This window comes from Lagopus leucura, unplaced genomic scaffold (assembly GCF_019238085.1).
Source record: "Lagopus leucura isolate 7727_CA_CO unplaced genomic scaffold, USGS_WTPT01 Super-Scaffold_100024, whole genome shotgun sequence".
NCBI classification, from domain to species: Eukaryota; Metazoa; Chordata; class Aves; order Galliformes; family Phasianidae; genus Lagopus; species Lagopus leucura.
Window position 1 is genome coordinate 7,695,649 of NW_024962276.1, and position 24,699 is coordinate 7,720,347.

General features: G+C 41.1%; 1 protein-coding gene across 11 annotated transcripts in view; it reads right to left on the bottom strand.

Annotated features, from left to right (window-relative positions):
* BCAS3 (BCAS3 microtubule associated cell migration factor) overlaps window positions 1-24,699 on the bottom strand; it is a 301,702-nt gene that overhangs the window by 171,105 nt on the left and 105,898 nt on the right. For 8 of the 11 annotated variants that reach the window (XM_042879722.1, XM_042879731.1, XM_042879724.1 and 5 more), the window contains exons 16-20: window positions 23,202-23,352; window positions 16,126-16,170; window positions 9,893-10,017; window positions 9,525-9,690; window positions 8,328-8,428 (exon numbers count right to left, since the gene is read on the bottom strand). In XM_042879722.1, the coding sequence (XP_042735656.1) occupies window positions 8,328-8,428; window positions 9,525-9,690; window positions 9,893-10,017; window positions 16,126-16,170; window positions 23,202-23,352 (588 nt within the window). The remainder of the gene's footprint in view (window positions 1-8,327; window positions 8,429-9,524; window positions 9,691-9,892; window positions 10,018-16,125; window positions 16,171-23,201; window positions 23,353-24,699) is intronic. The other 3 variants (XM_042879725.1, XM_042879723.1, XM_042879730.1) reach the window with 1 other exon arrangement.

Consider the following 24,699-nt stretch of genomic DNA (forward strand, 5'->3'; position numbering starts at 1 on the left):
TACTTGCTCCTTACCTTACACTGGTCTGACAGTCATCAGCTACGTTTTGTTTTCCCTAACTGTACTGGTCAGGTACTCCGGCTTTACTGTTACTCTTGGTTGCACTGCAATCAGGTAAATGTTCTCTGTGCTAAAGTTCCAGCTTCCTCTCTCGTGTTCCCATTGGAAAGCAGTCGTGTACAATGAGCATTTAAGTCTGGGCAGAGCTAGAACCCAACACTCAGGATGGAGTACCTTAAGGCCATTCAACACTTCAAATACTGAGACTGTGAGCAGACTATCAGCTCTGTACTTAAGGATAACACATATATTCTTTCCCGAGCTAAAAAATAATTTCAACTGCATGAACCTGTGGTGAAATCCATCTGATGGCCATCTTTAAGGAATTATGGAAGAGGTAACTATTTCTATAATTCACTGACTTCAAAAGTATGTTTGACATTATTGTCGGGAAAATTATGTTAACCATGGATTACTGTTACAATCAAAGTATGTAGTGAGAAGTCAAGAGGCTTAGTAGTAAATTTTCAAAGCGGTGCGTGGGGATTTACCCGTTTGACTCCCATTAACGTCAATAGGAGTCGCGCGGCTAAATCCCTGTACACTGCTTTGAAAACTGACCCCTCCGTGTTGATGGACTCCTCTCTAAGAAGTTCCAGATGACCATGTAAGAATAGTAAAGAACTGTTTCAGCATGTGCCCTTGTTCATTATTGTTGTTTGTACACATCTGAAAGCATTTTAATTCCTATACACAGTGCTGTTTCCAGCATTTAGTATATAAAACACGGATCAAGACGGGCAAGTCCCGGCTAATCTGACAAAGTTCTACACAGGTATACAATAGGCATCCAAAAATTAACACAGATTGGCAGCCCCCAAAACACCTTACCGAGTTCATTTATCTGCCTGCCAGTACTGTTTCACAAACAGCGACTGCGGCTGAAGAACATATCAGGCTTCAGCACAGTGCTCGAATGCAATGATGCAGCTCCCCATGAAACAGTATCTGCCCTGTTCCTGTTTACCCCAATCAATCCAATGCTCAGTCAGAAATTAAATTTGCTTCCCTTTACCACTTAATCCTGTTTCCTGTAGGGCGCAGGAAGTACAGGTTAGTTTTAGGGAAACTTTGCTTCCCCTTAGGAAACACCATGAACTGCAGTTTCATTAGAAACATCTTTTTTTTGGAGCAGGAAGGTGACACAGATTAGCTTGCAATCTGTTACACCTTGTAATGTAAGAAGCAAACCTGAAAATTCTGTTTTCACTGTCGGCAACTCCTGCCAGCAAAACCCAAATACTCACAGAAGAAAACGAGGCCTGGTATCCCTGTTCAATGATCCCATTACATGAAAATAGAAATCCTAATTTAAAAAAATTGGATGTCACGAAAATGAAATCTGTTCTTAGAAATGTGTACAAAGTTGCTGAAATGCAGTGGGAAGAGTAGGAAGTAGCAGAGAGGTGGGCACAAAGTTCCCTCGTTAGCTGTGACTGCTTAAGGAAACACTGCGCTGCCACTGCAAGAACTCCCTCTTCTTGGGCTGTGAGCTTCTAAACTCTTGAAAACATTGAGGGTAAACCATAAAAGAACTCTCTAAGATAAATGTGCTCTTGCAAATAGTTTCACTTGTCTCTTTTTTTTTTTAATTATAGCCATAAAACACTCATTAAGATCTCTTACGGTTTTCACGTGATAGCTGGAGAGAATGCATCAGTCACAATAACGCAATAACCAATTAAGAATTAGTTTTCTGAAATTCTGAAATGAGGCTTCCTGTAACTATATTAAAAATCATCTACAAAATTCAAAGGAACTAAAAATCATTCTGCAAAGATCTGGATTTTTAAAGGACATTTGAACAACTCCTTTGAAACTACTGGTGTACAGATCCAGGAAGTCCCTTTTAGAAGTATGTTGAATTCATTTATTACATGGCAATAACAAAATAGAACTTAATGAGAAGGATACACTAACTAGAGGTAATTTCAAGCAGGAGGAATAATAATGGCAAACTGAGAATCCAGAAAACATAAATAAATAAATTATATATATAAAATTTCCCATCTGGATAATAAAGTTAAACATATGTACTGCAGTAAGTACGTGAAATCTCAGCCGTGTGCTGGTTGTACACGAAATACCAAAACAACATAACGCTGTTTCCCATCTTTAAGTATAACAACCACCCCAGGGTTGCTCTTCCTGGTGGAGTCGTTCAGAGCAAACAGAGCCCATGATCACTCAGGCTTCCAAATCGCTGCCTGCACATCAGCTCAGTGCAGAGAGGAGCCTTCCCTGCTGACTCCCTGCCGGCTGTCCTTACTTCTGCAAAGCCCATCTCTGCCTCTGCCTTTCCTTCAATTGTGTGTACTCCCCTGGTGCTGCAGCTGCAGATTTAAGCCCAGAACACTCAATTGACACGATCTTGTGGAAAGACCATCATCCCTGGTGTACGGCTACGTTGTTGAGGCAGCGTTCGTATGATCGGCAGATAGAAACTGGGCAGTTCAGAACGTTAGTGCACCGACCGCCGCTTGTCCCAACCCTCCAGTGGGCTTTGCCCACCCCCAGCATGGCCAGAGTGCTTTGTTCACCCAGCCCAGCCAGCTCTGCTCTGAGCCCGACTGCCTCTGACCGCCGCATGCAGGGATGTCTCAGAAACACAGCAAAAAGGCTTTGAACACCTCGTAACTGTATGATAGCATAATTGTTGTTACAGAACAGGCTCTGGTTTTGATCAGTTTTATTATTTGAAACTGAGCTGCATTGTGACAGACATTGAACATACGCATAGCAAGATACGGCTCTTGCCCACAGAGCATGCAGTACGTACAGCTATAGCAACTCATGCACTGTGTGGTACGTACCAAAATATGTATTCTTTCATCTTAAATTCACTATTAAAACCATCCATGCAAAAGAGTACAAGAAAAAAACAGAAGGCTGAGAAGCAGTAGAGCACTGAACACAATTATCAGCCCCAGTTCATTATCTTATTCCCTGTCTCCACCACGCGCTCTGCTGGGCACAGAAGAAGCCTTGTGGAGCAGAACAACCAGATCCTCCTGGTACCTGCCCAGTGCACTCAAACGGCTCCAGGTTGGGAGGGATTCTATGCATCATGACTTGTTCTTCATGGGCTTTTCATAGGTCTTCATAGCACACATTCACAGTTACTTAGCATTCTCTGCTCTCATTGCGAGTCCTGCTTTCCTCTGCGCTATGCTCACTAGTTGTATGTATGGAATTTTTATTTCCATCAATGGAATGTATAGCAGGAATATAAAATAGGCAATAAAGAGCCACAACGTTGCTTAGAGACAAAAGTCTCGCTCAGGGTGCGTAGCTTTCATTCAAGGGAGCAGGAAGTGCAAACATGATGTCAGTGTTCAGACTATCAGTATAAATCTTGTTATCATTTATCCCAAACAAACAGTGAAGAGAGCTTAACCCCTTCCTTTGAAGACAACAAGCAGTTATTAAGTCTGACTTCTAATGAAAGCCATTTTCAGTAAAATGCTAAATATGTACAACAGTTGGTCCAGAAATGAAAATCTGTAGTAACAGCCAGAAGTCAAAGGCATCCATAAATACAAACCCTACTCCTTTCAAGAATCCCTTAATGAAGTCTATAAAACCGTTTATATCTTCGGGCCCAAGTCAAGTGAAAATTCTTACTCAGAAATAAGTAACAGCCATGCAAATATTTCTTGGAGACCAAAGCAAGAACGAAGAACAAAAATGCGTAGTCCTGTTCCAAGTTCTAAAATGGAAATAGGAATTACCCAGCATTTAGATTAAGCAGCTACTGAGACAGCAGAAGCCTCAGCAAGACGCCCATTTTTCTGGAAACACAATTTCCAGAAGTGGTCAGAGTGGGAGAAAAAAACCAGAAATGGTCTTTGATGCTTTAAAAGCCAGTTGCAAAGATCTGTCTTCAGAACCTCCTATTGGAAGTTTAATAGCGAGGAGGTGCAAGTACACTTACCAGCAACGCTACAGTAAAGTAGAGACTTTTGTTTTAACAAAATCTATATTTATACGATTACATTTCCTACGGTTGAGGGCAGCTGTAATTAATGGATTTCCCTCCTTCCCCTAATGCAGTCATTTGTCAATTTAAACACAGAACGTCCAATCAATTTTGATGTATTTAGTAAGCAATTTGTCAAAGAGTACTGCATACCAGTTAATATATTAATTCTTGTCACTGGCCTGCTTCTGACAACTGCAGGTCGTCTCCACAAAATTGGTCCTGAGGAGCCAAAACTCTTGCCAGGAACATGAAGATGCCCTTTCCAGAGCCAAAGGACAGAAATCGTAATTAATGTTATTATCTTTTGGGATCAGTTTTTGCTCTGATTTCAAGGTTTGGTTCATTAACATATTAATCATTCATGTGTCAGATATCTGAACTATGGTCCACAACACCTTCAGTGCGATGAAATTCAAAGGGGAGTAGGAAGGAAGAAGGAGAAAGGGAAGTATGAAATGAGGATGTAACACTTTCTGCTGGAATTCAAAGTCATTGCAATTCGTTACGTATCATGCTCGTGTCTGTATAAATTCAGACATGAAGAAAGTCTGAAATCTGCTCCAGAAGAAGCCAAGGAGGTTCTCATGACTTATTATTTTTTATAAAGACCAACTGCAAAACGCCTAAAACAGTTATAGGAGCGGGATGCTGATGCTTCCTGCCGACAGGCAGGTTGTGAAGCTTAAAATGCAAGTTCACTTTCAAGCTACAAACTTACAGAAGGGCTCAAATCTCTCACTACCCACTCTCTCACCTCTCCACGCCAGCCATGGCTGCACTGAAGCACTCAGGTAGATGAGAACTGCATGCTCTGATCCAGGTTTTTGCAGCAGATGTCACTGATGACCTCAAAGCAATGAAACAGCTGTGCTAATCCACTTACAAATACCCTTGGGATAAAGGTCTTGGACACTTGTTGTACAAAATATTTCTTCAAACAATGGTTCCTTGTTCCTTCTTCAACAGCTCGGAATATAACTCTAAAATCCTTTAATAATATTACAAGTGGAACCGTGCATAAAGGATACCTACGCGCAGTATTTTTGAAACCTCTTTATCACAAGAGTTTTATACTTTTTGGAAACTAAAACAGATTTCGGTTCTGTGTTTTGGCATCAAACTGCATAGTTAAGAAAACCTGCAAAGTACAGCTCTCCAAGCAGCCTGCCAGACGTTTCATTGTTCTGCCCGTCTGCTGACAGAGGTACTCTGTGCTAAAAAGCACACTGAGTATTTTTCAATGACCCAGGGGGCAAAGGTCACTTATTATAAATGGATAATGAGACCTAATGCAATGTTCTGAGTGTGGACAAAGAAAGGGTCTATCCATACCCCCTTGTGACTTGGTCATTCAGGCTTTTATTTCCACTGCACACTTAATGGAGCCAAACAATTGGCAGAAATGCTATACAGAAACTGAGAGAAACTGCTGTATTCTACCTCTGATAGACAGATACAAATAGTGACCCTGAAACGGCGCCAGAATTCCTCTTACCACTAACGTGGCAGACAGATGTAACATTCACCCTAAGCCTCCTATTTAGCCATTTGCTGGCAATTAAACTTACTGACGGAAGTGATAGCCCATCAGACCACAGGCTGCAGCTAATGCGAGCCCATCACGCTGCTCCAGGTAAGCAGAGCCAGCCAACTTCGTTTCAGCCTGTATTTGAGGGGGGAAAACAGGTGCTTGGGACTGATGTGTGCAAATCCTGTTTGGACTCCACTTCTTCACAAACTTCACTGAGTAGCTTCAGATACAACAATTCCAGAAGACAAATAAAGCTTCAAAGATCACATACACACCAAGTTCTGTTACTGTTAACTTTACCGTGTTCTCCACTTTTTTTTGTCTATAGCATTTATTATTCTGTACTGTCCCAATTCCAACTCATCGGACTTAAAATTATTTGCTGTTATTCAAATAATGGAACTTCATTATATTGCTGGAATCTAGCCATCACTCCTCTTCCATTAAAAAGGTCCCAGTACAGAAGACATTTGAAACAGACAGTCCTTGAGTTGTTAATGAAATACAGAGAAATAAATAAGTGTATCTGTGCATCTGCACATCAGTGCTCTCTGAAAGGCTTTTGTTCAGCTGGTATTCATGTATTACTTACATTTCTGCAGAAATGAAAAAGTTTACAAACACTTGTACAGAATGTCCAAAATTCCCCAGACAGCATTCTGTGCTTTTGGACGTGTACTGCAATAACTGCCTACTACATGCAATAATTTATAGGCTTGACAGCCGGCAGAGAAATAGCTGAAGACAGCATGGAAGAGAAAGATGTCCACAACTAGAGCAGAGAATGTGGGGAGGGGAGAAGGGGGGAATGGAATGTTGGCCGAACAGACAAGCTGCAAGGACTCACAAACAGAGCGAGCATCTGTGAATAAAAGCTGGCTTTGGAGAGCACTTCAAGATGACTTAGTATTGCTGTTTTCCCTGAAGACACTGTGTTTGTTAGCCTGGTTAGATAATTCTGCAAAGCAAGAGGCCTGACAGCCCTAAAGAACAATAAACGTACACAGCAATGGACAATATCCTTTCACTCTCTTTTGAAAATACTGATCTGTGTTTAAATTTGTATCATAAAATATTATACAACCAGCATGCATCCTTGCAATGACCTTTCCTCTCAAAGCAGAGCCCACATACCTGTATGTGAAAGTAAAACAACACAGAAATATCAGAAAACATTCTGGCTACAAAGCACAGCTCACTCAGTTTTGTGTGCTGTTAGTTACCTCTGTCTTCTGTTTTCTACAGTGTGAATTTCCTTCCCTTTCCTACATGCAGCGTGGAAAAAGGAAGAACCTGCAGGTTTCCCAACATTTCGAGCTCTCAGTGCACGTAACAGATGGACAGGTAGAGGCAACAGATCTGGTCTGCTGCCAACGTCGCTTTTACAGCCACCTTCAGCCATTCTGCCTCTCGGCCCAGGTGTCCACTTTCTGCATTTTGAATGCTCGTGTCACGTAACTTGCTGGCATTAGCTGCACTGACAACTGCACAGAGGCTCTGATTTCCCCTTGAGTACCTCTGCATATGCCAAGAGTTGTGGAATTCAGCCTGTTACATCACTTCAGTCTTGACTACACCCTCGATAATAAAGAAGAGACTTGATAATCACTACTAACAGTCTTCTCTGAATTGTGAGAATAAAAAAAAATGTGACTTTTATAAATAAAAGTACTCATTTATCTATTAAAAATATGTGATATATACCAGAGCTGTATAATATCCATGCATTATCTGTAAATACAGGTACATAAATCAAATGTTTGTGGATATGCCATAGGATGGGTATCACCCCCTGTAAACGCGTGGCTGGGCAGCACAGCATGGTGGACAGCCACCCCTGGAAGTGGGGCCAGGGCTCCCAAGGGAAGCAGCTGGAAGCAGCCCAGCAATGAGGATTTCCAGGGAAGTGGGAAAATGCAGATGCTCTTGTTTGTCTCTGAATATAAGTTTCTTAAGGAAATGGCTGAAAGCAAGAGAAGTAAGGGAAAGAAACTCTTCAGTCTTTAGGGTAGCTAACGGGTCACACTTGCAAGGCCTGCCAAGCTCTCACTTTTTGCCTACACAACGGCCTCAAGAGCTTGACTCATACTGAAATGAATCTAAATCTACTATTCTGCCATTGCTAGCACAGCTGCTTACAAGAAGCTCTTTTCTGAAGGTGAACACATACTGAAACCAGCACAGCTTCTTGCTGCACAGAAGAGCTCATTGTGATACTACCAAACACACAACCATGGGTGGGCACTCCCATCCCCAGCCTCTGATGTAACACGCACTTGTTCAGTGCAAGCTACTACTCAGGAGGTACAGCATCCCAATGCTGGTCCTCTCCCTACAGTTTGCTGCCATCTAACACAATGTACATCTTTCGGAATATATATTAGAAAACTAAAAAGAATAAAGAACATCAGAGCATTATTTCTGGTAGATGTTATAAGCATACATATATTCTTATATTTTATAATGGAAATGCACGGAAACATTTTACCTCCCTCTAATTATATCATTACTGGCACACTGTTACGTTTCTAAAACTTCATCCCTTCTGGTAAATTGTCTCTGAGTCTTCATCACATTTCAGTTGCATCTCACACAAAAACCCTGCCCCTCCTAGTTCATTCATAATGAATTTTTAGAAAGTCTTTTGGCCAACTGCTGTCATTTTGTTTGAAGAATGCAGCTTGAAAATCCCTTTCAGAAAGTCATGCTCAGCACACAGCTTGCACATAAGACAAAAAGTTGTCAGCTACTTACAGCCAGCAAGAAGATACTGGTAGTACTGCACTGCATCGGCAGCCAGCAGCAGTGGATGGTTTGCATTAAATGGTGGTTGGAGCTCATTCCACTGAGGAGTTCTGAGGTAAAACACAAGACTATTAATATTTAAGCCTAATACAGAGAATGTAAATCAGCATTTCTGTCATCACGTGTAATTATCTATACAAGCTCACAAAATGTTTGTAATTACTTAAATTAGCTTGTTCAAACACTGAAATACACCACAGGCAGCTGTGCAGCGTGGCCAAATTGTGCAGATTGTGAAGACAATACTTGCTTGTCAGCTGCAGCAAATACTGCACACCAAAATGACGAAGGCAGTTCAGATTATGCTGGTAAATACTTTTAGGACCACGGCAACGTTATTTAATATAAACATACTACAGAACCTGGGGAACTTTTGTGTTCTGTTAACTAGCATTGCTTCAATGCTGTAAAGTCATTGAGCATTTACAAACTGTGAAAATAAAGCTGTGTAAAGTTATGGACTATTGATCCAATTAGAATTTTCAATTCCATTACAACCTACTCATTTCAACAATAATGGTCTAGAAGTCTGTGTTGTAATTTTAATTAGGGTGGGCCATTCCTAAATAGCTTGGTAAATCAAGTATTGATCAATCCAGTCCAGCAATAAGCAGCACTAAGGAATATAGGAGCCAAGAAAAATCGATAAGAAAATATTTTAAAACGTCAAAAGCACTGACAACAGTTTCTCATCAATTTTTGTTTACTTTCCTCCACATGTCAGGAATAATTTCTTCAGCTACCTCAAGAAATGCTACCTTCAGCTACTTACAGGATAACTCGCCTAACTCTGCAATGCTTCATCTGGAAAACCTCACTCATCTCTCATGGCAGAATTCTGTATTTATAAATATAAAATATATAAAAAACTAAATTACAAACTGATCATTTAAAATCACCAACTGATAAAGATCTCTATTGATCCTATACGTGTTCACATAGCTCCATGTCTAAGCACTAACAGAACTACATGAAAATTTAGGCTTGAATTTGCTATTGAGTCCTCTTTCAATGGAAAGTCCGTAACAGATAAAAATAACAGCAAAAATCTTGATGCAGTTCATTCGTTCCTTTCAAAAAAAAAAAAGAAGTTCATACTCATTTACTGGACAAAAAGGAGGACAGAAAGAAAAAGAAATGAGCTACCTAACCAAAGTCCAGCTGGCTCTCGGGCACGTCATCATTTCCAGAGGGGTGTCATCACTGATCTTGGGAGCAGTGCTGAGCGGACGTGGTTCCAACACATGCTCCACGAGGCTCCCGTAGCAGCTGATGATGTACAGTGACTCCACTACAAACTGCTTTGATTGATCTGTTTGCGAGAAGAAAGAAAATCTTACTGCAACAGCAGAACAGAAACTGAAAAAATATTTACTGAAATCGCCGACTATTCTTGGAAGTCGCTCGGCTTAATAAACTTGTGGTCAAATACATCAACTAAAAGAACTGCAGGGGCTGGGGAGACAAAAAGAAAACCATAAGAAGCACAGTTAATTTCCAGAAAGTTTCCCTACCTTTTTCTCTTTTCAGCCCAGCATTGTTTGCAAACCACGACCTCGATGATCCAAAGACTGCAGCGACACAAAACTCTCCTCCCACAGACTTACTGGGTGAAATTTGTGGAGCCGGTTTGGTTTTGCTTAAATTAAAAACAAAAAACAAACAAACAAAAAAAACAAATTAGGCAAATTGATACTTAAAAAATGATGATGTCCTTTGCTTAACAGCCATTCTCAGGTACAAATTCGGAGGTGCTGAATATCTGCAGTTCCCCTATGATCTGGCAGGACTTACAGATGCTCAGTGTTTCTGGATAATAGGTTCCAAATTCCCCTCGATCACTGAACTCATTAACTTGAAGAACAGCACTGCTCATAATGCAGAATTGGTTAGACTGTTTGAAAGACCCAATATTGAACATTTGCATTCAATAGAAACAAATTCCAAAGGGAATGCAGACATTTGGAAGCCCTTTGGGAATGAAAACACAGAGTCTGGGGCAGCCACCCAAGGCGGCTGGTCTTTCCCAGCATTTGCAGAAGATCCACATCCAGCTGACACTCACACTGACTGCTGCTCAGCTACAACCCAGACAGTGAGGATGGCTTGAAACCACTGCAGTAGACACGACGTGAGCAACAGGTAAGAGGGAACAGCATGCAGAGGACAGGAGGGAAGGGAAAGAATGCGCACACTCGTGCTATATGTTAAAACAAATCAGTAATTGCACCAAATAAAAAGAGTAAGAAAAATTCTCCTGTGATACTGAACAATGTACAAGTAGCACATCGAGTGGCTTGTCACTGTGTTGTACTGGAACACAACTGCATTTTTACTTTCTTCTTCGGCTCCTTCCAGATTTGTATGAATTCAAAGCTCTTTTTAGAGCACTGCCCAGCAAACCTGGATCTCATTTGTTCCTCAGCAGGAACACTGATTGAGAAGTTCACACAGGATTCCTTCTTATCCGTGTCCTATTCTTTTTTCCATCTTTGCAATTTGCTTTCTCTCTCTTTCTTATATTCTATGTCATTGCTTCCTTCTCTTCCTACCTTTCCCCGCTTTATTTTTTCTTTCATTAATTCCTATTCCATAATATATCTATCTCTGATTACACTGCCACATTCTTATTTGTTTTTAAGTTCTTAACTCCTAATTGTGTGTGCAGATACGTATGTGCCACAGGTCACAGATACAGCAAACCTGTGGCCACGTGTTTCATTTGCAGAAAAAATAAGAAATAAAATAAAATAACAGCATGAAAACAACCTTCCAAAAGGAACTGTGTTACATTGACTGTAATATTCAAATGAACATTCATGGACTCAGACCGGTCCTGAAGCTCTTCTGCTTACACCAGAAGGTGGAACGTCCCCAAAGAGCAATTGCAATTTATAGTCAGTAACTCCGATATTGAACTACCACAAAGCACTTCATATCCAACTGTTACGTCTGCAATTACAGACCACCGGATCCAAACTCTGTGTTCCAAAAAGTTCCTGACCACAATATCAGAATTTTTGATTGATATTAACACACTACTTGTCAGCCGCTCATAAAAATTCAGAATAGATTTTGCTCACTTTGAATAGTCATCCGTCACACAAGCAGCCCTCTCCATCAGTTCTGGGACAAACTGTGTGTTGAAAACTATTATTAGTTCTCAGCTTCCAAGCATTCACACATGGACACCAGTGCAGAAATGATGCTGCAATGCGTGCACTCATCACGGGCTTCTTACTGATCCGTGCTTCAAACAATAAATGTTTGTTCTTAACATTAAACAAGATTTAAGAAGGATGATGTTGCCCCTCAATCAGTACAGAGCCAACTATGAGTACCAACAGGATTCACTCACATTTGCTTCCTCATAGAAACTCTTGAAAATTATCTTTCTATGCTATTCTAATATTCCTAATATTCTAAATATTCTCACCACACATCCGAGGTTACTGAGATGATATAAAAAGGAGAAAAAAACCACCAACGAAGTAGAAGCAAATGCTATCCTAAAACATAAACCAGAGACATAATGGACTTCAACCATTGCTTTGAGCCTTTCAGCAGAAGGGAACCTGAGATCAACAACAAATTACAGAATCTCTGCTGAGTTTGGGACGCTCTGAGTCCCAAAGAGCTCTGCTCAACCAAACACAGGCATACACAGCTGGAGGAAATGCTCTGGACTACACTCTATTTACTTTGTATCTTTAAGATGTACATCTTTCAAGGCGTGCATTGAAGTGTTGGCTTCAGTGACAAAACATTTTCCATCCCAGAGTGGTGTTTTGTAGTCAGAGAGAGCAGACCCTGCAAAACATCAGCACTCATGTGGTTCAACTTAGTCCTGCAAAAAACAAAAGCCAAGGACTGCTGCTGCATCACATTGGTTTCTGCATATTTCTGAAATAAGTGCAGGGATGTCAACAGGTCTACACTGAAATTACTGTAACTATGGAACCTTTTGGTTTCCCACCTTTTCACTTTAACCTCTGAGTTTTCATCAATACGTTCCAACTCAAGTTTCTTTCTTTCAGTAGATCTCAAAAGCCAAATTATTTTTCTGTAATGGTAATGCCATTAGAAAAATATATTTTCATGTCATTATGATATTTTAACAACTTGAAAACTATAAACCCTCATCATTACGTAGATGCAAGCACCCTCTCAGCTTTATAAACGATAACAAAACAGAAATGTTGAAGGTAGGTGGTGAATGACTGCTTTCTGCTAAGAACTTCTGCTCTTTCCTTGCTCTCAGCCTGTCAGCACTTCGTAAATTATTCCATAAGCTGAAATTAAGGCACATTTGGGCTCACTTTTAAAAACAGTTAATTTCAAGCAATCTTCACAATATACTGACATTCAGAATATTACGCTGTATCTTTTTGCAGGAAAGGCTTATGATGCAGGAAGAAGGGCAGAAGAAATAAGAAAAGTTGAACTAATCTGACCAAAACCTTTGCTCTTAATTTCAGTCTTCCATCACGAGACACAACGGCCCTATAAGAGACATGGAGGATAAATTGCTGGCAGACCTCTTCCCGTCTGGGTCTGCCCACCTACACCAAGCACTCACCACGGCACAGCACTGTTATTATCCCAATGGTATCGATGCAGAAACCTACAGCAGAAGGTTAAAAAAAAAAAGAAAAAACATAACACAGAAAGAGCTAACGGTCCCAGAGTTTATCTGCAAAAAAGAACCACTTCTGCTTGTTTCACCCTAGGGGGGCAATAAGGGCTTTTCCTCTGTCACTCGAGCAGATCGTGCCCATCAAAGCAGGGAGCTGAGGATCTCAGGCAGGCTCTGCCATCCACTTCCACTGCCGGGTTTGCAGAAAGCTGCCCCCGTTCCCCAAGTTCTGTGCAGCCCCTCTGCAAGAGGCCCTGGTGCAGGAAAGGCCCAGCGAACCGCAGGGCACAGCGTGGGGCTTCTTCCATTGGGTGAGCTCTGCTGCAGGAAGGATGAAGAACACTGCGGAGGAGAAAAGGAACGGAGATGGCCGTGCCTCCTGCCCAGCACACCGACCCCTCTCTGTCACGATGCAGCTGCTGAGCTGTAGAACAGTGCTAACAAAAACCTTGGCGTTACATCACCCACACTCCGGGAGATCTCTGCCTCAGCAAAGGCCATGCAGTGCAATTTCAGTTTCCAGCAGCTCCCATGCACCTGTCCCACTTGAAGATGGAGACAAAGGCACCCGCTAGAACTCAATCTTCAGCTCAGTACAGGGCATCTGGGGAAATGCATGCTGCTGATAATAACTAACTTCTCTGACATCATTTTGGAGGATGATTCCCATTTTCAGTGTAGGAACACTGAGAATAGATGTGTACATAACCAGTAAAAAACACACATGTGCACTTTCTATGGAAATGGCACAAAAGTTGAGAGGAAGCTGATGATAATTAAGGCACCACTGTCATCTCCTTAAAAAAATGAAGACTGCAGCAGGAGCGTGCAAGTTTTTTTCATGCTGACAAAGAACAAAAGATGAAGAGCTTCTGAACCAACTCAGCACTAAGACTCCTTGACTTCTGTAACCAACCCTAAGGTCTGCCACAGCTTCTGAAGTGTGCTTATAACTGATCATCATAAAACATCGTAACTATATCTCAGCTACTTCTCATTTGTTATTATTTTCCCACTTTATGGAGGTAAGAAAAAGGAATTAATTCTATTTAAATGCTCTGAAAATCATAGGCAACTGGTGAAAACCACAGGGTACCAACAGAGGCATGGAGTGTGCCTCACAGAGCTCCGTGTCCTTCAGAATACTGCTGGCTGTTCAATGTCTTCAGTTTCAGACAGCAAACAAGTGACATGGCTTTAAATGTATAAAAAACAAATTTCAGATCCACGATATGAAGAAATTGATTTATGAAACGAAGTATCATCTACAAAATAGTGCGATTCTCATTCTCTGCAGCCCCTGTTTGGTTTTATATCACCAGTGACGAGGTTTTAAACGCATCAGATTCATAAAAACCACAGCACTGATCTGTAAGTCACTGCACAAATCATCCGCAGAGAAATCCACCAAAATGGGCACGCTCCATTTTTGAAGGGAAAAGTTTTCTCATAAGTGGCCACAAAAGTACCAGAGAAAAACACTGCACAAAATTTACAGCTGCAAAATTACTGAAAACTCCTATCTGCCTCAAAATACAAACATCTTCATTACTTTATCTTTGTGCCGAAAAAAGGAAAATAAAGACATGTTCCCAGTTGTCAAATCATGAATAAAACACAAGAAAGCAAGAAAGAAATAGCAGGCTCCTTTATTCGCCAGGCAATAAGCTGTCAAATCTCCATTCATTCTGTTTACATAATTTAGGTCTCATTAAGACTTTAATGGGAACAACATGACTTCTTTCCCTGCCCAAAGTGTGTTTTTTATCCTAATTTCTCTGTAGGCTAGGAAAGCCCATATTTGTGAGCTAGCACTGGCGTTAAACAAACCACAAGAGAGTCTTGTGAAAGACAGGCAACGATTTCTGAGTCTATTTCATACATTCCCCTCTTTAATCTCGGCCTTTTAATCTTGCTTCAATCTAAAGTCATTTCTGGTTGACAAGGCTGCAGTGCTGGGAACCCGTGCTATGAAGGGAGCCCCCAGCAGCACTGGCCAATGCATGCCGTGCTCAGCACTCCTCTTCCAGAGCCCTTCACTCCTTAGATCACTGCCAGACGAAATTTGGGTGCATCACAGACTGCATTTGGGAACGCTCCATAGGAATACTGCTTTGGGAGCCAAATACTGCGCTGTTAATTCCTTCCCATGCAATGCTCACGTAATAATGATTCATGTGATAAGGAGTAAAGAAATGTTCCCTTTCCTTTTGTCTCACAGTGCCTTTGCTTTTCGAGAGTTTGCAGAGCTTACGCACCCTTCGTGAGCCACCCTCAGCCTCCCTCCTAGCAAGACCTCTCTGCTGAAGTGATACGTTCTCAAAGACACACAGACCATGTACATCTCCTAAGAAAACCCCCGACTTCGTCCAATCTTGATGCTTATAACTGCAGCCACCCAACCCTCATGTGATAAAATGTGGCTGGCTGTTACAAAGCTCTGTATGAATCCTGAACCGAGCCCCGGCAAAACAAAACTTATGAACTGTTCTTCCTTTGAAATATGCTTCCATTTTACGTTATAAAAAATAATACATTATTATTTCAAATATCCTTACATTAAGGGAACTGTGGTTTGCTTTTTCCTCAGGTGTGATAAGCTTTGTAAATTATTATTCTTTTGCAGTGCCCACCTGACTTGCTTCACGTCTCTTACTGCAATATTTACTGTCTACTCACTGCTAATCTGGCTTAGTATCAGGAGGTCATCACTGATGATTTCTGTCTGTGAGCAACTTAGTGCCACTATAGGAAGGGAAGCGATACAAAAAAGCAGACCTGCTTTGAAAATCACTTGCAATCCTTTTTGCCTGTTGGAAAATAATTAAGTTTTTCAGCTTCTTTGCTACTTAAAAATTAAATGCACCGTCAAAGGTTAAAAAAAAACCAACAACAAAAACAGAATGCATTTGCTTGACAACACTCGATGGTGAATATGCATCCACAGCTTAAAAGTGAAATTATGCAGTGCTTCCACCTATGGATCAGCCATGCAGTGAACAATGTGGAAAAAAAATAAATAATCCCAAACAAAAAGTCTAAACACAGAGTTATATTTAGTGAGTACAGCAAATGAATTATAGGCATGCTGGGATTGAACTGAGAACTCACCATGGAGCTTTTATGGAAAAACATCCTGCTCCAAACAGGTAAGGTCTTCACGGAAGGGGGAAAAATGCACAGAAATTAGATGAAAACTCAATTACCAACAAGTACACTCTACATCATGCTATTAAGATTTACGCAGAAGGTAAACAAAATAACTGTCATAACCATTCATGATGCCCTGAAAGAGATGTAGACCTCTCACATCACCAGCATGCTGACACACGGAGCGGCGCCTGCCCAGAGCACGCGGCCACAGCGCGAGCGGCTGCACGGCCAGGGCTCACGGGCAGCTCCCTCTCCATGCACCACGCTGCGACACATGCAATGCATCACGTGCAGGTGGGCTCTGGCGCGGTAGTTCCAGTTAGACACAGTTTAGTCTGCAGACGATTCTTAGGCAAATGTAGTCAAAAGAGCCTTAAATAGACGTTGGAAGTCATAACAGGTAAACAGAGTAAATTAGCAACAAGGGCAACAAATGTGTGGCTGCTCCCCGTGAAACACTGAAGCTCTGCATGGGACAGTTTGGTGAATGCACTGGGCAAGAGAGACTGCAGCACAAGGCACTCCTCTGCGGGAAAGCTCCGCAGCCCTTTTCCTAGGATAGAAAGATACTATCAAATTAATCATCTCTAGCGACTAGATGACCCAGAAATCTTATTCCCCCATTGATAAGCTTGCACAGAATGCAGGAAAGAGAATCCTAACTTACTTCGAATACACCTGATGTTAAAAATCACCCAATTTGTAGAGCTTAGTGCTTTTGGCCACTCTGCAATGTATCTGTACCATGATGTGGTTGCAGCTGAACTACTTGGTACAGTGCATAGTCCTGAGAGTGGTATCACACACCACCAATTTTAGAGCATTTTGCATGGAATTTCCCCTTGTTTACATCACCAGCCATTGCCATACTGACATTTGCATAAAATCTGAAAAGCAAAACAGGAGGTAAACGTGGAGCTGCTCATGTGCTCACAGCTCCTTTGATTCCCATTTGGGATGTAATGTTACCCACAATAGTATTGAATGACTGATTTGGTAAATGCCAATGCATCATCTTTCTTTTCATACCTGGACTCAGGGATGAATTCTGGCCAGTTGAAACAACTGAAGTATTTTCAGGCAATCAACTAAACCCAGCAGGTCTACCACTGCGAGGTGTTGTGCACTCAGCCTTATGTGTAAACATTTAAAATTAGAGCAGCACAAAAAGAATTGAAAAAACTAAATCTGGCACGAGTGCAACATCAAGAAACACAGACATCTCATAAGAACACCTTTAATGTGAAGGTAGAAAAGTAAGATGTATATTCTACATTCTAGGATGTAAAAATCCAATATGGAATGGAATACTGTGGAAAAAAATCCTGCGCCCGCTCCTCATTTGATGGAACCAGCTGCCTTTCCAGACCTAATGCATGGTGATTGAACAAAACCCCAACTACACTGCCAGAAATGTACGAATTGCATGCAGTGTACGAGTGGTAGGACGTGCCATACAGCAATACTCAGCGCCTCGTGGAGCTGAGGGCCGTTCTCATGGCTCAGCATCACATCAGCAAAGCACTGCTGCACATTTTAAGCACTGACTGGAAAGCTAAGGTTTTTGTACAGCCCACAACCAATCAAGTTTAATTCCCAGAATCTATCCCGTGTGTATTTGAAGAGTCACTGGAGGTGGGCAGCTCTGACTGGGAGCCTGGAATTGCTTGACCCCGGACATTTAGCAAGCAATTCCTTTTCCACCTGCCTCAGTTTCTGTATCTGCACAAAGCAGGCTCATGATGCTCACGTGAGTGCATTACAACAGTGTGGCAATCTGGGGTTTTTAGCCCACCATACTATACTGACCCAATTATATTTGCACATTAAGAAATTCTTTCCAGTTTAAATATAAATTACCTAGGGGGATACAGTCTTCAGTAGAAGATGTTTTCTTGTTTTATAGTGTTGCTGTTGTTAGCAACAATTTTTTCCATACATAGACTCAAAATCTTGTGTTATGTAGGAAATGTAATCAGTCACAAGACTAAGCTACAGTCTTATTTATAGCCATAAGAAAGATGAACACGGATTTTTACATTCATGAGTTCCACTTTCTTTGAAAATGACTGTTTTTTTCCTAAGACATTTATTTCAGTAATTGTTTTTCATATTTCCTTCACACAATATGGATGGTATGTTAATGGGGGGAGAACAAATTACAGGATAACCCAACCTTGAAAAGACAGCAGCAGATGGCTGCGCTCGACGGCAGTAACACAGCAATGCCAAGGCAGAAACCTCACTGAGGTTCTCTGCTCTCGTGGTTAGTGGGGAATTCTAAAGGAAAATAATAACTGAAGATGATTTATGATTCAAAATTCCAACAGCATTTTCTTAATTTCTTTTCTGAATTTCAGCAAATTCAAAACTGAAATATTATTCAACTTTGTTACATGTAATATAAACTTGCAACTATTTAAGTTTTTAATAAAACACGTGACACTCATTTACTCAAACCCTCATTGCCATCCTGACTGTATTTGGTATCACTTACAGTAGTTGCTTTACAACCAAAATATATTTTATAAAATGTTAAAGCGACGTAAAACACGCCTGAGAAATGTGCCTGAGTGCCTGCCTGCAGCACGCACAGCAGCCAACCTATTTCAATGTATTCTTCAGATTTGCTTTTAATATTGTCTTGATTTTTAGCTCCTGTACCTCCATAACTACACTACGACGACAGGACTTTGCACACCTTATTTTTGCTTGCCCCAGTAGTGAAAACTGGAATTAACCAAGCCTTTCTGAGCCAAATAGGATAAATGGATACCAGTGATGTTCAGTACGTGAAATAAAAGCAAAGAGAAACATTAAAATGATAATATCTCAGCCTGCTTCAACATCAGACACTTAACCTACTCCTCCTCTTATTCAGGGTGTAATGAGGAATGAAAATGGGGAGTTGGATGAAGAACGGATGGAGTTTCATGTTTAAAAGCTCACTACCCATGATTATTGGATGGAAAACATAAAAAGTTTGTCTCTTTTCCTGCAAGATGCATTGGACGTCTCTGCTGTGACAAGACCCAACGAATGTAGGGCACATCTTTGTGTTTCACTACATCTATAATGAATCTGAGAATGAAGTATGATACAAATATAACGACCGAACGGCTTGAGAAAGTTAAAACCAGAAAGTTCTCCAGCTGCTGCCAGAGAAGTCCATTTCTGAAATAGTTTTTCTTTTGGGGCCATTCCTCTATCGCTTATTTCCCTTCTTCCTATTACAGTGCATCTGTGTCCCCACGTTCTTACACTGGAAACAAACTACAACTCATTCCACAAACACAAGGCACGCTTACGAAGCTGCACAGCACAAAGCTGTCCTCTGCCATGTTCGGATGCACTCCCTGTTACAGACAAGCGTGAGATGGACCGCACAGCTCTTCCTCTTTCCAATCTATAAGCTCTTTGTTACAGGAGCAATGAATTAACCCATTCACGAGACCTGAGAAGGAATTCAGCATAACTATTAAAATTCTGAGAGGGAAACTGAGGCATGGATCTATATGGACTTATTAAACCTATCTCCTTCGCTGTCTTGCATCCCCCTAATCTTTAAAACATTAGATGCTTCCTTCCTCATTAGTGCCAGAGCTCCTTTGGGAACATCTATCTGCTCCTCAGAATGCACTGACAGCACAAACTGCAGGAAAGTGAGTCAGCAGGATGAGAAAACATAGGGACAAAAATGAAGTGCTTCTGGAGGTGGGGGAGTTGCCCTGGGAGACCTGAAAAAGCAAGGGAAGAAATGGAGGGCAGGGAACGTGTGATGGTGATGGGTAAGGGAGGTACTGCACAGAGGTACTGAGTGCTGAGAATGGAAACTGCTCAGAATCAGAGCTCAATGTCCCATCAGATAATGCTCCCAAACATACAAGCTTACATGAAAAAAATATCTGTGATGAACAGCACCATCATGACACAGCTCCAGATTCTGGTCTTTCATTCCCACGGGGCTACGGCGACCACTTGTAAAGAATTTACTGCCGTTCCACTTGTCAAATAAAGTGACACGCATTGAGCTCTGCTGGAGACAGATCCTATTAAGGGCAGTGATAGGTCCTTTCACCTGAAAAATAGTTTGCTGTCCCGGATACTGGCAAAACAAACCTCTACATGGTTAATAAAACCTGAAAAACTTAAGTAAGATATCTTGTATTAGAGAAGCTAAAAGCAAATAGAATGGATGAAACCAGAGTGGGCAAATTATACAGCATTCTTTTTGGCTTGCTTTTTACTTTTCAAAATACACTGTAACAGAAGAAATGTGTCACTCTTTAAATGTTGAAACAACGGAAAAGGAATCAGCTTTAAGGGCCACTGAGCAGCAATGGTAAAATCCAACCGACTGCCATTCCTCCTCCTCTTCTGATCACTGCACAATCACAAGGTTAAGCAGCTGCTTCCAAAGAAGAGCCTTGTTTCCTTGGAGCGCTGCTTAAAGGTGCTGACCACGTAGGTGTAAATACATCTGTCTTTTGCCATTTGCAGCAATATATGCCTCCTACACTTCTCAGAGTGAGGCAGATGGTCCCTGTCCTGTCTAAATATTACACTGTACAGACTTACATTGCTATGTGTTTGCAGAAATATGAGGGCAGATGTTAAATATGTTAAACACACGCTTTGCCCCCTGGAGGTTTAAGTTAAGGCTGCTGTCTCAATTCGGTCATTTTAGGCATGCCAGGCTTCTTGGATGCGAGTCATTCCTCCTAAATCCCCACTTCATAAATACAGCTTTTCATGTTAATTTTGTGTACTTTCATCAAATGTTTTGGATGCAGAACAAATGAGGGAAGCACTCAGCTGAACGTTACACATCTACACCGGCTTTGCTGAAAATTATGATCCTCATTCACAAAAACTCTATTTACACAGCAGGGTATTTCCCATGACTGCTTTTTCCTCCCCTTACATAAACCTCACTGAGTATTTTAAATTTAATTAAATTTAGAAATTACACACAATAATAGGGCATGGGCAGGCTGAGAACTGTAGAATTTCATCAAAGAAAACTATGGATACGGACGCTATTTTGAGTACATTTAAGAAAAATAAGGATAAAACATTACATACAGAATGCCCATTTATTGGTAATGGCCGTTGTGAGGTGTGCAGGTATCATCATGGCAATAAAGAAGCAGCCTTTGTAAGGCAGCTGTGTGAGCTTCTGTAAGCAGCCAAGCACCTCCAAAGCTGCACCAGAGGCTGTGTTTAAATCACCCCCTCGCCGCTGCTGCCGCCGCCGCCTTACCGACCATCAGATGCCTTCTTATGTTCTTCCTACATCTCATCCCACCCAGCTCTGAGTGCATTCCTTTGTGTCCTCGTTTCTGTTCTCCTCTGACTGCACTCTTTAAGAAACCTTTGTGTATTTTTCCTTTTTCAGGAGCTGTAACTTGCTGCTTATTTCTATGCACCTTCCCTAAGTTTCGCTTCCCTCCTGCCCACATTCCAAATCTCACCCTTCTATACTTACAAAATTAGATTGCTGACACAATCTATTCTTCTTGCAAGTGTTTAAACTGTTAGTAGAAATAAAATGCAAACATAAACCATTGAAATATATATGCAGAAGAAGTGAATCACAGCATTACCCTCGCACTACTTCACTCTTTCCTAGCACTCATTTACAATTATCTGGGGAGTCAGGGACATGGGTGCAGGTAGCCTCTTTCCTTTGGGCAACTGAGTGTCTGCAGTGCATGATTTGGTTCTAGAAATGAAATTGCTGTTCGCAGCAGTGAGAGCAGGACTGCCTGTTAGACAGACACACAGACATTCATGGACATACATGCATACAGATGTCAGCTTTGGAAGCCCATCATGCATATTTAGAGCACTAAAGAAACAGTAACAGATTTCAGAGAATGCTGCAGCACAGAATGTGGGAATTATTCAGGGAGAGAGGAAATATCCCTGAGCTCTCCTTCCAAAAAATAATTCCCAGACCATGAAACACAAGGTGGAATTCACCTCATTATTGATAAGCAAGAAGCCACTGAAGCAAAGCAGTGCCTGCACCCATTTACTAAAATGCAGGAAAATGCTATTAACTTGTAGGACTGACGGTTGTTTTGCCCAACCACACGCCAAACTTGATCTGTTTTTCTTACAAATACAAAAGCAGTCTGTAACTCAATGCACGAATCAGCCTTAGAAATTGTAACCAGAAAATATTCAGGGATTTGAACTACTAAAAATTGAGAGGGGTTAAAAAAAAATCACCTGCTGGTTTTATGCATTAATTGCAAAAACTGAAGAACTGAATTTTAGCAAGAGAAAAATAACGGTTGAACAGAAAGAAGTAACCTGAAAATTGGTACAGTTCATGGAACTCGGGGAATCTTCTTTCTAGTTTCAATGTAAATGTATTTAGTAGAGCGCTGCAGAATAAGCATTTTTCAGTTCTTTATCACAGCACATCAGCGAGCAGCAAAGTGCCACTGATTCCAGAAAGAAAATCCACATGTGAATTTCATAGTACAAAACAGCCACTCCAGAAGAAAAATAAGGCCAAGAAAACATCAGGATTAAGTTTTCTCTCCACTCAACCTGGCTCACTGTCTTTCAGTTTCTGATAGTCAGAAAGCATCTCTGCTTGAGCAGTTTGGAAATCAAAAGAAACAAACTCAAAAAAGAAACAACCAAACCCAACAACGTAAACCCATAACTTATTCTGATTGAATACAGCTCTGCTTATGTTTCATACCAATTCCTGGTGTGAAACTTCTCCTGATGTCAGCATGCGGTGTTTCCCATATGGCAGACTGCAAGAAAACGTCTCATCCGAAATGCTCCTGAATTCTTAGAGATCAGTGCTCAGTTTTTGTTTGCCTATCTGTGCTGGCTTTCTTTTCTTGAGCTCTCCTTCCCCCATACCCAAGTGCTCTGTTAGCACTACGTTACACACACTGCCATTGCAAATAAATAAATTAATTTAAATGGAATACAACTAGAGAGAAATTATTTCCACAGAAGCGACACATAGCAAGGTTGAGAAAGGTTTGTGCACGTGGACTTACCCTGTGCGTTTGGTGATGGTCCCTAACGTCATTGGCTGCTTGATTTGAGCCAGAGGCAACACCACGGTCAGACTGGGGAGCGGCAGCAGGCGAGGGTTCCCAGGGTTGTTGTTTGTGAAGTTATTGTACGTGTCCTGGCTGTTCAATTTACCTTGATGGGACAGAGACGTAATAAAACGTATGAGTGCAATTTGCTCCTTCGTTTATCATTTCTAACAAGTATCTCAAATAAGCCATTGGCAAAGAAAGGAAATAATGAGCTCCTATTGCAAACAAAAACCAACCTAAAACAGTCGCTTTCAATTCAGGTAAAAAAGACATCATGACAAGGGAAGCAGCAAATCTTTATTTATATATAGGGGGAAAGGTGCCCTTCCACGGCAAGGATATTCTTCGTGCCGCTGCTGCTTCCCTGACAGGTTTGTTCACCAAAAAGTTTGGGAGTTAGGTTTGAAGAACAGACTCTGGATCCAGATCTCTATGGGGGGAAAAAAGAAAAGGCAAAAAAAAAAAAGAATATTCTGGAAGGGAACTTCTTCCTGAAGGACCACATTCTCTGTTGGTAATTGAAAGATCTGAAAAGGCCGCTCTTGTCTCTCTAGATAAAGGCACAAAGAACAGCAATCTGCTGAGCTAAGGAAGAAAGCAAATACCACAAGTAACTGCTTCAAGTAAAGCCATACCCAGCATCACCTAAAAATCAAGTATTGAAAAAGTCAAAGACTTGATATTCGTTAAAAAAAGAGAGAAATAAAATGAAAAAAGATCAGTATTCAAAAAGGGAAGGAGAAAGCATAACAAAAACAACCCTAAATTTAGCTTGTTTCAAAGAGGTCTGTGCTGGATATACGCCCGGTTTAGATACGCTTTCTTACTTTCTGTATCATTCTATAGTCACAGCCTCTCATTCTTCAGTTAGAAAAGGAAACTCGCTGCAAATTTCATGGACAGTAAAGAAAGAAATGTGAAGAAACCAAAGAAAGAAGTTAAACAAAAAAGGGGCCAGTCTGTTTATAGCAGAATCAGAAGTACTTTAAATAGACAAGCAACCATGAATTAAAAGGTTTAGATCATTAACTTGTTTTTCTGTGCTCCTATAATGCTGTGAAATGCTTGCTTTGTTCTTAATCAAAAGGGAGCCATATTGGGAATTAGGTTCCTAAACAACCGCTGCATTCTCCATAGTTATTATACAAATCCCAGGCCAAATCCATACAATCTGACTGAAGAGCAGCCACCTTTTTTCAAGGAAGAAAAACAGCGCAGAAGAGGGTTTCTCACAGGAAGCTGCCTGAAAAGCTTTAATGATACTTCAGATGGGCTGCAAATAGGAAAAGGAAGGCAGAAAAATCTTAATGAATGTCTCATCATCTTAAAGACACTCAGTGCTTCCTTTACCCCTCTTTTATACTCTATAACTGTAAGCTCGGGGGTTTTATTTGTTTTCCTGCAGTCTGCAGACCTCTGCATCTCAGAGGAGCACAACAAAAATGATGAA